Raw genomic sequence first — 14,378 nt, 5'->3', positions numbered from 1 at the left:
AAATTCCAATGCACCACTGCAGTTTTAATGTATCCCTTGGACCTTCACAATGACGATGAAACACAGAAATTGGATCCGGATTGAATACAAAATGCACAATACTTTCTTATATACAAGAGGAGTATCATTTCTAAGTGTTTGTGCTTTGAGAGTTTCCTGGGAGAGCAGTATTATATTCCGATGCACCACTGTAGGGTTATTGTATCCCTTGGACCAACACATTGACGGTGAAACACAGAAATTGCATCGGGAATGAATACAAAAAGCACGAGGCCGACTTATATACAAGAGGAGAAAGTCTTCTAAGAGTTTGTGCATTAAGCCTTTACTGGGAAAGTAGTATTCCATTCCAATGCAACACTGCAGGTTTACAGTGTCCCTTGGACCTTCACATTCACGATGAATCACAGAAATTGCATCGATATTGAATACAAAAGGCTCAATGCCTTCTTATATACAAGAGGAGTATCATTTCTAATAGTTTGTGCCTTGAGAGTTTCCTGGGAGAGCACTATTAGATTCCGATGCACCACTGCGTGTTTACTGTATCCCTTGGACCTTCACATTGACGATGAAACATAGAAATTGCATCGGGACTGAATACAAAAGGCACAATGCCTTCTCATGTGCAAGAAGAGTATCATTTGTAAGAGTTTGTGCCTTGAGAGTTTCCTAGGAGAGCACTATTAGATTCCGATGCACCACTGAAGGTTTACTATATCCCTTAAACCTTCACATTGACGATGAAACACAGAAATCGCATCGGGATCGATTACAAAATGCTCATTGCCGACTTATATACAAGAGCATTACGTCTTCTAAGGGTTTGTGCTTTGAGCCTTTCTTGGGAGAGCAGTATTAGTTTACCATGCACCACTGGAAGTTTACTGTATTCCTTGGACCTTCATATTGGCGATGACACACAGAAATTGCATCGGTATTGAATACAAAAGGCACAACGCCGACTTATAGTCAAGAGGATTGAATCTTCTAAGGGTTTGTGATTTGAGCCTGTCCAGGGAGAGCTTTATAGATTACCATGCACCACTGCAGGTTTACTGTATTCCTTGGACCTTCACATTGACGATGAAACACAGAAATATCATCGGGACTGAATACAAAAGGCACAATGCCGACTTATATACAAGAGGATAAAGTCATTTAAGGGTTTGTGCTTTGAGCCTTTCCTGGGAGAGCAGTATTAGATTACCATGCACCACTGCAGGATTATTGTATCCCTTGGAGCCTCACATTGACGATGAAATACAGAACTTGCATCGGGATTGAATACAATTGGCACAAGAACGACTTATATACAGCAGGAGTAACTCTTCTAAGAGTTTGTGGTGTGAGAGTTTCCTGGGAGAGCAGTATTATGTTCCGATGCACCACTGCAGGTTTACTGTATTCCTTGGACCTTCACATTGAAGATGGAACACAGAAATTGCATCAGGATTGAATACAAAAGGCTCAATGCCGACTTAAATACAAGAGGATTAAGTCTTCTAAGGATTTGTGCTTTGAGCCTTTCCTGGGAGAGCAGTATTAGACTACCATGCACCACTGCAGGTTACTGTATGCCTTGGACCTTCACATTGAAGATGGAACACAGAAATTGCATCAGGATTGAATACAAAAGGCACAAGGCCGCCTAATATACAAGAGGAGTAACTCTACTAAGAGTTTGTGCTTTTAGAGTTTCCTGGGAGAGCAGTATTATTTTCCAATGCACCATTGAAAGTTTACTGTATCCCTTCGACTCTCACATTGACGATGAAACATAGAAATTGCATCGGGACTGAATACCAAAGGCACAATGCCGACTTAAATACGTGAGTATTAAGTCTTCTAGGGATTTGTGCTATGAGCCTTTCCTGGGAGAGCAGTATTAGACTACCATGCACCACTGCTGGGTTACTGTATCTCTCATACCTTCACATTGACGATGAAACACAGAATTTGCATTGGGATTGAATACAAAAGGCACAAGGCAGACTTATATGCAAGAGGAGTAAGTCTTCTAAGAGTTTGCGCACCGAGCTTTTACTTGGACAGTGGTATTAGATTCCTATGCACCACTGAAGGTTTACTGTATCCCTTGGAAATGCACATTGACGATTAAACACAGAAATTGCATCGGGATTGAATGCAAAAGGCACAATGCCTTCTTATACACAAGAGGAGAGTCATTTCTAAGAGTTTGTGCCTTGAGAGTTTCCTTGGAGAGTACTATTAGATTCCGATGCACCACTGCAGGTTTACTGTATCCCTTGGACCCATACATTGACGATGAAACACAGAAATTGCATCGGGACCGAATACAAGAGCCACAATGCCGACTTGTATACAAAATGGTTAAGCCTTCTAAGGGTCTGTGCTTTGAGCCTTTCCTGGGAGAGAGGGTATTTGATTACCATGCACCACTGCAGGTTTACTCTATGCCTTCGACCGTCACATTGACGATGAAACACAGAAATTTCATCGGGAATAAATACAAAAGGCACAATGCCTTCCTATATACAAGAGGAGTATCATTTCTTAAATTTTCTGCTTTGATAATTTCCTGGGAGAGCAGTATTAGATTACCATGCACCACTGCAGGTTTACTGTTTCCCTTTGACCTTCTCATTGACGAACAAACACATTAATTGCATCGGGGTTGAATATTAAAGGCACAATGCCTTCTTATATAGAAGAGGAGTATCATTTCTAAGAGTCTGTGCCTTGAGAGTTTTCTGCGAGAGCAGTATTAGAATTCGATGCAACACTGCAGGTTTACTGTATCCCTTGGATCTTCACATTGACGATGAAACACAGAAATCGTATCGGGATTGAGTACAAAAGGCACAATGCCTTCTCATATACAATAGGAGTATCATTTGTAAGAGTTTATGCCTTGCGAGTTTCCTGGGAAAGCACTATTAGATTCCGATGCACCACTGAAGGTTTACTGTATCCCGTGGACCTTCAAATTGGCGATGAAACATGGATATCGCATCAAGATTAAATGCAGAATGCAGAATGCCGACTTATATACAAGAGGATTAAGTCTTCTAAGGGTTTGTGTTTGAGCCTTTCCTGGGAGACCAGTATTAGATTCCGGTGCACCATTGCAGGTTTACTGTATGTCTTGGACCTTCACATTGACGATGAAATACAGAAATTGCATCGGGATTGAATAACAAATGCACAATGCCTTTTTATATACAAGAGGATTATCATTTCCAAGAGTTTGTGCTTTGAGAGTTCCCTGGGAGAGCAGTATTAGATTCCGATGCACCACTGCTGGTTTACTGTATCCCTTGGACCTTCACATTGTCGATGAAACACAGAATTTGCATCGGGATTGAATACAAACGGCTCAATGCCGATTTATATACAAGATGATTAAGTCTTCTAAGGGTTTGTGAGTTGAGCCTGTCCTGGGAGAACAGTATTAGATTACCATGCACCACTGCAGGATTATTGTATCCCTTGGAGCTCCACATTGACCATGAAACACAGAAATTGCATCGGGATTGAATACAATTGGCACAAGAACGACTTATATACAAGTGGAGTAACTCTTCTAAGAGTTTGTGGTGTGAGAGTTTCCTGGGAGAGCAGTATTATATTCCGATGCACCACTGGAGGTTTACTGTATCCCTTGGATCTTCACATTGACGATGAAACACAGAAATCGCATCGGAATTGAATACAAAATGCTCAAAGCCGACTTATATACAAGAGGATAAAGTCTTTTAAGGGTTTGTGCTTTGAGCCTTAACCGGAAGAGCAGTATTAGATGACCATGCACCACTGCAGGTTTACTGTATCTCTTGGACCTACACATTGACGATGAAACACAGATAATGCATCGGAATTGAATACAAAACACTCAATTCCCACTTATATACAAGAGGATTAAGTCTTCTAAGGAAGGGTTTGCGCTTTGACCCTTTTCTGGGAGAGCAGTATTAGATTACCATGCGCCACTGCAGGATACTGTATGTCTTGGACCTTCACATTGAAGATGAAACACAAAAATTGCATCAGAATTGAATACAAAAGGCACAAGGCCGCCTAATATACAAGAGGAGTAACTCTTCTAAGAGTTTGTGCTTTAAGAGTTTCCTGGGAGAGCAGTATTATATTCCGATGCACCACTGAAGGTATACTTTATACCTTCACCTTCACATTGACGATGAAACATAGAAATCGCATCGGGATTGAATACAAAATGCTCAATGCCGACTTATAGTCAAGAGGATTAAATCTTCTAAGGGTTTATGATTTGAGCCTGTCCAGGGAGAGCTTTATAGATTACCATGCACCACTGCAGGTTTACTGTATTCCTTGGACCTTCACATTGACGATGAAACACAGAAATATCATCGGGACTGAATACAAAAGGCACAATGCCGACTTATATACAAGAGGATAAAGTCATTTAAGGGTTTGTGCTTTGAGCCTTTCCTGGGAGAGCAGTATTAGATTACCATGCACCACTGCAGGATTATTGTATCCCTTGCAGCCTCACATTGACGATGAAATACAGAAATTGCATCGGGATTGAATACAATTGGCACAAGAACGACTTATATACAGCAGGAGTAACTCTTCTAAGAGTTTGTGGTGTGAGAGTTTCCTGGGAGAGCAGTACTATATTCCGATGCACCACTGCAGGTTTACTGTATTCCTTGGACCTTCACATTGACGATGAAACACAGAAATTGCATCGGGACTGAATACAAAAGGCACAATGCCGACTTAAATACAAGAGGATTAAGTCTTCTAAGGATTTCTGCTTTGAGCCTTTCCTGCGAGAGCAGTATTAGACTACCATGCACCACTGCTGGTTTACTGTATCTCTTATATCTTCACATTGACGATGAAACACAGCATTTGCTTCGGGATTGAATACAAAATGCACAATGCCTTCTTATATACAAGAGGAGTATCATTTCTAGGCGTCTGTGCCTTGAGAGTTTCCTGCGAGAGCAGTATTAGGTTCCGATGCAACACTGCAGGTTTACTGTATCCCTTGGACCTTCACAATGACGATGAAACACAGAAATCGCATCGGGATCGATTACAAAATGCTCAATGCCTACTTATATACAAGAGGATTACGTCTTCTAAGGGTTTGTGCTTTGAGCCTTTCCCGGGAGAGCAGTATTAGATTACCATGCACCACTGCAGGTTTAATATATCCCTTGGACCTTTACGTTTATGATGAAACACAGAAATTGCATCTGGATTGAATACAAAATGCACAACGAGTACCCATTTACAAGAGGAGTATCTTTTCTAGGAGTTTGTGCGATGAGCGCTTACTGGGACAATGGGATTAGATTCCAATTCAACACTGCAGTTTTAGTGTATCCCTTGGACCTTCACATTGACCATGAAACACAGAAATTGCATCGTGAATGAATACAAAATGCTCAAGGTCGACTTATATACAAGAGGAGAAAATCTTCTAAGTGTTAGTGCATTAAGCCTTTACTGGGAAAGTAGTATTACATTCCAATGCAACACTGCAGGTTTACAGTATCCCATGGACCTTCACATTCACGATGAAACACAGAAATTGCATCGGGATTGAATACTAAAGGCACAAGGCCGACTTATATACAAGAGGAGTAACTCTTCTCAGTGTTTGTGCTATGAGAGTTTCCTAGGAGAGCAGTATTATGTTCCGATGCACCACTGAATGTTTACTGTATCCCTTTGACCTTCTCTTTGACGATTATACACAGAAATCGCATCGGGATTGATTACAAAATTCTCAATGCTGACTAATATACAAGAGGATTAAGTCTTCTAAGGGTTTGTGCTCTGAGCCTTTCTTGGGAGAGCAGTATTAGATTACCATGCACCACTGCAGGTATACTGTATCACGAGGACCCTCACATTGACGATGAAACACAGAAAATACATCGGGATTAAATACAAAATTCACAATGCCTTCTCATGTCCAAGAGGAGTATCATTTCTAATAGTTTGTGCCTTGAGAGTTTCCTGGGAGAGCACTATTAGATTCCGATGCACCACTGCATGTTTACTGTATCCCTTGGACCTTCACATTGACGATGAAACATAGAAATTGCATCGGGACTGAACACAAGAGGCGCAATGCCTTCTCATGTGCAAGAAGAGTATCATTTGTAAGAGTTTGTGCCTTGAGAGTTTCCTAGGAGAGCACTATTAGATTCCGATGCACCACTGAAGGTTTACTATATCCCTTAAACCTTCACATTGACAATGAAACACAGAAATCGCATCGGGATCGATTACAAAATGCTCATTGCCGACTTATATACAAGAGCATTACGTCTTCTAAGGGTTTGTGCCTTGAGCCTTTCTTGGGAGAGCAGTATTACTTTACCATGCACCACTGGAGGTTTAGTGTATTCCTTGGACCTTCATATTGGCGATGACACACAGAAATTGCATCGGTATTGAATACAAAAGGCACAACGCCGACTTATATACAAGAGGAGTAACTCTTCTCAGTGTTTGTGCTATGAGAGTTTCCTAGGAGAGCAGTGTTATATTCCGATGCACCACTGTAAGATTACTGTATCCCTTGGACCTTCACATTGACGATGAAACACAGAAATCGCATCGGGATTGATTAAAACATGCTCAATGCTGACTAATATACAAGAGGATTAAGTCTTCTAAGAGTTTGTGATTTGAGCCTTTCTTGGGAGAGCAGTATTAGATTACCATGCACCACTGCAGGTTTACTGTATCACTTGGACCCTCACATTGACGATGAAACACAGATATTGCATCGGGATTGAATACCAAATAAACAATGCCTTCTTATATACAAGAGGAGTATCCATTCTAAGAGTTTGTGCTTTGAGAGTTTCCTGGGAGAGTAGTATTAGATTCCGATGCGCCACTGCAGGTTTACTGTATCCCTTGGACCTTCACATTGACGATGAAACACAACAGCTGCAACGGGATTGAATACAAAAGCACAAGTCCGACTTATATGCAAGAGGAGTAAATCTTCTACGAGTTTGTGCATTGAGCGTTTACTGGGACATTAGTATTAGATTCCAATGCACCAATGCAGTTTTACTGTATCTCTTGGACCTTCACATTGACCATGAAACACAGAAATTGCATCGGGAAAGAATACAAAATGCTAAAGGCCGACTTATATACATGTGGAGTAACTCTTCTATGGGTTTGTGTTTGAGAGTTTCCTGGGAGAGCAGTATTATATTCCGATGCACCACTGTGGGGTTATTGTATCCCTTGGACCTTCACATTGACGATGAAACACAGAAATTGCATCGGGATTGAATACAAAAGGCACAAGGCCAACTTATATAGAAGAGGAGAAAGTCTTCTATGAGTTTGTGCCATAAGCGTTTACTGGAAAAGTAGTATTACATTCCAATGCAACACTGCAGGTTTACAGTATCCCTTGGACTTACACATTCACGATGAAACACAGAAGTTGCATCGGGATTGAACACAAAAGGCTCAATGCCTTCTTATATAGAGGAGCAGTATCATTTCTAATAGTTTGTGCCTTGAGAGTTTCGTGGGAGAGCACTATTTGATTCCGATGCACCACTGCAGGTTTACTGTATCCCTTGGTTCTTCACATTGACGATGAATCACAGAAATTGCATCGGTATTGAATACAAAAATCGCAATGCCGACTCTATATACAAGAGGATTTAGTCTTCTAAAGGTGTGTGCTTTGACCCTTTCCTGGGAGAGCATTATTAGATTACCATGCACCACTGCATCTTTACTGTATCCCTTGCACCTTCACATTGACGATGAAACACAGAAATTGCATCGGGATTCAGTACAAAAGGCACAATGCCTTCTCATGTCCAAGAGGAGTATCATTAGTAAGAGTTTGTGCCTTCAGAGTTTCCTAGGAGAGCACTATTAGATTCCAATGCACCACTGAAGGTGTACTGTATCCCTTGGACCTTCACATTGACGGTGAAACACAGAAATCGCATCGGGATTGATTACAAAATGCTCAATGCCGACTTATATACAAGAGCATTGAGTCTTCTAAGGGTATGTGCTTTGAAACTTTCTTGGGAGAGCAGTATTAGATTACCATGCACCACTGCAGGTTTACTGTTTTCCTTGGACCTTCACATTGGCGGTGACACACAGATATTGCATAGGGATTGAGTACAAAAGGCACAAGGCCGACTTATATACAAGAGGATTATGTCTTCCAAGGATTTGTGCTTTGAGCCTTTCTTGGGAGAGCAGTATTTGATTACCATGCACCACTCAAGGTTTACTGTATTCCTTGGACCTTCACATTGGCGATGACACACAGAAGTTGAATTGGGATTGAATACAATAGTCACAAGGCCGAGTTATATACAAGAGGAGTGACTCTTCTAAGAGTTTGTGCTTTTAGAGTTTCATGGGAGAGCTGTATTATATTCCGATTCACCACTGAAGATTTACTGTATCCCTTGGACCTTCCAATTGACGATGAAACACGGAAATCGCATCGGGTTTGAATACAAAATGTTGAATGCCGAGATATATGCGAGAGTATTGAGTTTTCTAAGGGTTTGTGCTTTGAGCCTTTCCTGGAAGAGCAGTATTAGTTTATCATGCACCACTGCAGGTTTATTGGATCTTTTGGACCTTCACATTGACGATGAAACACAGAGATTGCAAAGGGATTGTATACAAAATGCACAATGCCTTCTTATATACAAGAGGAGTATCATTTCTAAGAGTTTGTGCTTTGAGAGTTTCCTGGGAGTGCAGTATTAGATTCCGATGCACCACTGCAGGTTTACTGTATCCCTTGGACCTTCACTTTGACGATGAAACACAGAGATTGCATCGGGATTGAATACAAAAGGCACAATGCCTTCTTATATACAAGAGGAGTATCATTTCTAAGATTCTGTGCTTTGAGAGTTCCCTGGGAGAGCAGTATTAGATTCCAATGCACCATTGCAGGTTTACTGTATCCCTGGGACTTTACATTGACGATAAAACACAGAAATTGCATCGGGATTGGATACTAAATGCACAATGCCTTCTTATATACAAGAGGAGTAACATTTCTAAGATTTTGTGCTTTGAGAGTTTCCTGGGAGGGCAGTATTAGATTCCGATTCACCACTGAAGATTTACTATATCCCTTGGACCTTCACATTGACGATTAAACCCAGAAATCGCATTGGGATTGATTGCAAAATGCTCAATGCTGACTTATATACAAGAGGATTATGTCTCCTTAGGATTTGTGTTTTGAGCCTTTCTTGGGAGAGCTGTATTAGATTACCATGCACCACTGCAGGTTTACTGGATCCCTTGGACCGTCACATTGACGATGAAACACAGAGATTGCAGAGGGATTGAATACAATATGCACAATGCCTTCTTATATACAAGAGGAGTATCATTTCTAAAGCCGCGTACACACTGAGACTGAAACATGTTTTCAAAACATGTTTCCGGTAGCTTGATGTGGACACCATTTGGAAACATGTTTCGAAACATGTTTGGAAACACAGAAACATCTATCCGTAGCAGTGTCGGTACAGATCAAAGGAAACAATGTTTCCGGCTAGCTACCACTTGTCACCGCTGCACAGCGCTAGCGTATGTGTGTGTGTGTGTGTGTCGTCAACTTTTTAGCAGTGTTCTGTTTACTGTCGTTTTCGTTTTCGCTTTATTTTTGTAGAATAATGGAGTGGTCAAGGCAACAAATTGTCGATTTAATTGCAATGTACCAGGGAGAGGATTGTTTATGGAATGTCCGGAGCAAGGATTACAAAAATACCGTTAAAAAACACGATGCACTTGCAAAAATTGCAGCAGCTTTTGGCACGGACAAGGGAAGTGTTGAGAAGAAAATTCGATCGCTCGTGGTTGCGTACAGGCGCGAGAAAAGAAAAATTATTGCCAGCAGACCATCTGGTAGTGATGCAGACACTGCATATGACTCGAACTGGTTCGGCTATCGCCTGCTGCAGTCTTGGACGATGTACATGAGCCAAAGGAGACAACAGATACTGTGGAAAATGAGGTACGAAAATTATGCTTGTTTGTCTTTTTTTTGTATTTTATAGTACACAGTCACATTCACCCATAGTTATTTTGCCACGGTACACTTCCTTGTGGGCTTAAAAAAAATTAGCAAATTCGTCTCGAATTTGTTTATTCGTGGAAGCAGCTTTCCTTGGTATGTTCTGTGCTGAAATGAAAACTGATGCAGTGTCATCTCGTCTCCATGTGCCTGGAATCATTTCACCTGTTTGTAAATCGTAGGAATCGAAGCTTCCATGTGGGGTGTACTGGTTCCTTGCCGCAGCATTTCGCCTTAAAAAATGGTGGAGACATACAGCTGTAAGTGTGACAGTTTTTGCCTTTTCCGGTTGTAGCAACATAGGTTTTCTAAACACACGAAAAACTGAAGCCATAATGCCGAAAGTGTTCTCAACAACCATTCTGGCCCTTGAAAGTCTGTAATTAAAAACTCTCTCTTTTGAACCTTTAACATGTTTTCCCGGGTAGGGTTTCATAATGTTTTCCTGTAAGGGAAAAGCATCGTCTGCTATAAAAACATATGGTAGGGCCTTGGTGCCACCTGGTAAGCATTCGGCATGCGGCAAGTTTAAGTTTCTTTTTGTTAATTAACTCATTTATGCTCGCGTTTTTGAACACACCACCATCTGATATTCTGCCTTGGCAGCCGATATCTGCGTACAAAAAGTTGTAGCTGGCATCGACAACAGCAAGCAGCACAATGCTGAATGAACCTTTATAATTATAATATTCACTTCCACTACCAACAGGGCACTGTAGCACGATATGTTTCCGGTCAATTGCTCCGTCACAATGGGGGAACTGAAGAATCTGTGAGAATAAACATGCTGTTTCACTCCAGTCGTTTTCAGTCGCAGGTATCTGAAAGAAAGAAATTTGATTTTCAGGTTTTCGTACATTCGCCAGAGGGCACAAATGAGGATGAAGAGGTTGCAGCTGGACCTTCCAGTCCTCCACCACCAAAAATGAGAAGGATGATGGGCGAGAAAAAAGACATGCAGCAACCCTTCAAGATTGCGTCTCAATTGCTAACTAAAGTGCTGCAAAATCAAGAAGACAAGGACGATGAATGCAGTGCTATGGGCAGTATGTGGCCTCAGTTTTAAGGAAATTGCCCGAGTTACAACGAGCAAAAACAATGGCTTTGCTTAATAATGTACTAATGAAACAACATGTAGCGTATTTAGAAAGTGAGCAGTCGAAAAGGGGTATGAATGTAGCAGGGCCATCATCATCAAGTAGCAATTCCCCTGTTACATTTACAAGCTATGTAGACAGTGACAACGCAGTTGAAGAAGTTGTGTTTGACGAATTATGTAACGTAATTGAGAAATAATAACACTTCGAAAATGTGCTAATTTAACGATGTTTTTCATTTACTTACCTTTACATAATCCTTCAGTACTTCCACCAGAGCTCCACATACTTCGGGTACTATTTTAGATATTGCTTGTTTCGAAATGCGAAATAAATACGCAAGGCTCTGAAATGAATCTCCTGTTGCCAGGAAACGAAGAGTAACTGCAAGCCTTTGGTTGACTGAAATAGCTTTCCTGAAATTCGTGTCTTTTTTTGAAACAAACGGTGATATCATATTTGCCAGATATTCAAAATCGGTAGGTGAGATCCGAGTGAAGTTGCGGAAGCCAGAGCCGTCTTCCATACTCATCTCACGTGGCAGGTTATTTCCGCCAGTTCTTCTATAGAATGTTTTTCTCACCAACGACGAGGACGCCTTTCATTTTGTTTGTGTAAACCTTCTAGTGTTAATAATGCAGCTCCACATATCATTATTGTTTCTTCGACACCAGACATAACGCAGCAGCAGACGATACGAACACAATAACACAAGGGGCACTGCAGACGGCGTGAACACACGAGAAATGTTTGCCGCCAGTGTGGACGGAAACAGAGACCAGAAACAAAGTCGGAAACATTTGCGAAACATCGCAGAAAACAATGTTTCCGGCAGAAACATGTTTCCAGTGGCAGTGTGTACGCGGCTTAAGAGTTTGTGCTTTGAGAGTTTCCTGGGAGAGCAGTATTAGATTCCGATGCAATACTGCAGGTTTACTGTATCCTTTCGACATTCACATTGACGATGAAACACAGAAATTGCATCGGGAATGAATACAAAAGGCACAAGGCCAACTGATATAGAAGAGGAGAAAGTCTTCTATGAGTTTGTGCATTAAGCCTTTACAGGAAAAGTAGTATTACATTCCAATGCAACACTGCAGGTTTACAGTATCCCTTGGACTTACACATTCACGATGAAACACAGAAATTGCATCGGGATTGAATACAAAAGGCTCAATGCCTTCTTATATAGAGGAGGAGTATCATTTCTAATAGTTTGTGCCTTGAGAGTTTCGTGGGAGAGCACTATTTGATTCCGATGCACCACTGCAGGTTTACTGTATCCCTTGGTTCTTCACATTGACGATGAATCACAGAAATTGCATCGGGATTGAATACAAAAATCACAATGCCGACTTATATACAAGAGGATTTAGTCTTCTAAAGGTGTGTGCTTTGAGCCTTTCCTGGGAGAGCAGTATTAGATTACCATGCACCACTGCATCTTTACTGTATCCCTTGCACCTTCACATTGACGATGAAACACAGAAATTGCATCGGGATTGAGTACAAAAGGCACAATGCCTTCTCATGTCAAAGAGAGGTATCATTAGTCAGAGTTTGTGCCTTCAGAGTTTCCTAGGAGAGCACTATTAGATTCCAATGCACCACTGAAGGTGTACTGTATCCCTTGGACCTTCACATTGACGATGAAACACAGAAATCGCATCGGGATTGATTACAAAATGCTCAATGCCGACTTATATACAAGAGCATTGAGTCTTCTAAGGGTATGTGCTTTGAAACTTTCTTGGGAGAGCAGTATTAGATTACCATGCACCACTGCAGGTTTACTGTTTTCCTTGGACCTTCACATTGGCGATGGCACACAGAAATTGCATCGGGATTGAGTACAAAAGGCACAAGGCCGACTTATATACAAGAGGATTATGTCTTCTAAGGATTTGTGCTTTGAGGCTTTCTTGGGAGAGCAGTATTTGATTACCATGCACCACTGCAGGTTTACTGTATCTCTTGGACTCTCACTTTGACGATGAAACACAGAAATTACATCGGGATTGAATACAAAGTGCACAATGCCTTCTTATACACAAGAAGAGAATCATTTCTAACAGTTTGTGCTTTGAGAGTTTCCTGGGAGAGCAGTAATAGATGCACTGCAGGTTTAGTGTATCCCTTGGACCTTCACATTGACGATGAAACATAGAAATTGAATCGGGATTGAATCCAATAGGCACAAGTCCGACTTATATGAAAGAGGAGTAAGTCTTGTAAGAGTTTGTGCATTGAGCGTTTACTGGGACATTAGTATTAGATTCCAATGCACCACTGCAGGTTTACTGTATTCCTTGGACCTTCATATTGGCGATGACACACAGATATTGAATTGGGATCGAATACAATAGTCACAAGGCCGAGTTAATAACAAGAGGCGTAACTCTTCTAAGAGTTTGTGCTTTGAGAGTTTCATGGGAGAGCAGTATTATATTCCGATTCACCACTGAAGATTTACTGTATCCCTTGGACCTTCCAATTGACGATGAAACACGGAAATCGCATCGGGTTTGAATACAAAATGTTGAATGCCGAGTTATATACAAGAGGATTAAGTTTTCCAAGGGTTTGTGCTTTGAGCCTTTCCTGGGAGAGCAGTATTAGTTTACCATGCACCACTGCAGGTTTACTGGATCTCTTGGACCTTCACATTGACGATGAAACACAGAGATTGCAAAGGGATTGTATACAAAATGCACAATGCCTTCTTATATACAAGAGGAGTATCATTTCTAAGAGTTTGTGCTTTGAGAGTTTCCTGGGAGAGCAGTATTAGATTCCGATGCACCACTGCAGGTTTACTGTATCCCTTGGACCTTCACTTTGACGATGAAACACAGATATTGCATCGGGATTGAATAAAAAAGGCACAATGCCTTCTTATATACAAGATAGGTATCATTAATAAGAGTTTTTACTTTAAGAGATTCCTGGGAGAGCAGTATTGGATTCAGATGCACCACTGCAGGTTTACTGTATCCCTTGGATCTTCACATTGACGGTGAAACACAGATATTGCATCGGGATGGAATTCGAAGGGCTCAAAGCCGACTTATATACAAGAGGATTAAGTCTTCTAAGGGTTTGTGCTTAGAGCCTTTCCTGGGAGAGCAGTATTAGATTACCATGCAACACTGCAGGTTTACTGTATCCCTTGGACCTAC

At 41.2% G+C, this 14,378-nt stretch overlaps 1 protein-coding gene across 1 annotated transcript in view; it reads right to left on the bottom strand.

Moving 5' to 3' along the window:
• The window catches only part of LOC126426454 (uncharacterized), a 191,353-nt gene extending 179,447 nt beyond the window's left edge, over positions 1-11,906 (bottom strand). The window contains exons 1-2 of the mRNA XM_050088368.1: positions 11,444-11,906; positions 10,680-10,920 (exon numbers count right to left, since the gene is read on the bottom strand). Coding sequence (XP_049944325.1) covers positions 10,680-10,920; positions 11,444-11,728 — 526 coding nt within the window. The 5' untranslated portion in view covers positions 11,729-11,906. The remainder of the gene's footprint in view (positions 1-10,679; positions 10,921-11,443) is intronic.
• Positions 11,907-14,378: the final 2,472 nt, after the last annotated feature.

Source organism: Schistocerca serialis, chromosome 11, assembly GCF_023864345.2.
Source record: "Schistocerca serialis cubense isolate TAMUIC-IGC-003099 chromosome 11, iqSchSeri2.2, whole genome shotgun sequence".
NCBI classification, from domain to species: Eukaryota; Metazoa; Arthropoda; class Insecta; order Orthoptera; family Acrididae; genus Schistocerca; species Schistocerca serialis.
This window is presented reverse-complemented; position numbering and strand designations above follow the sequence as displayed.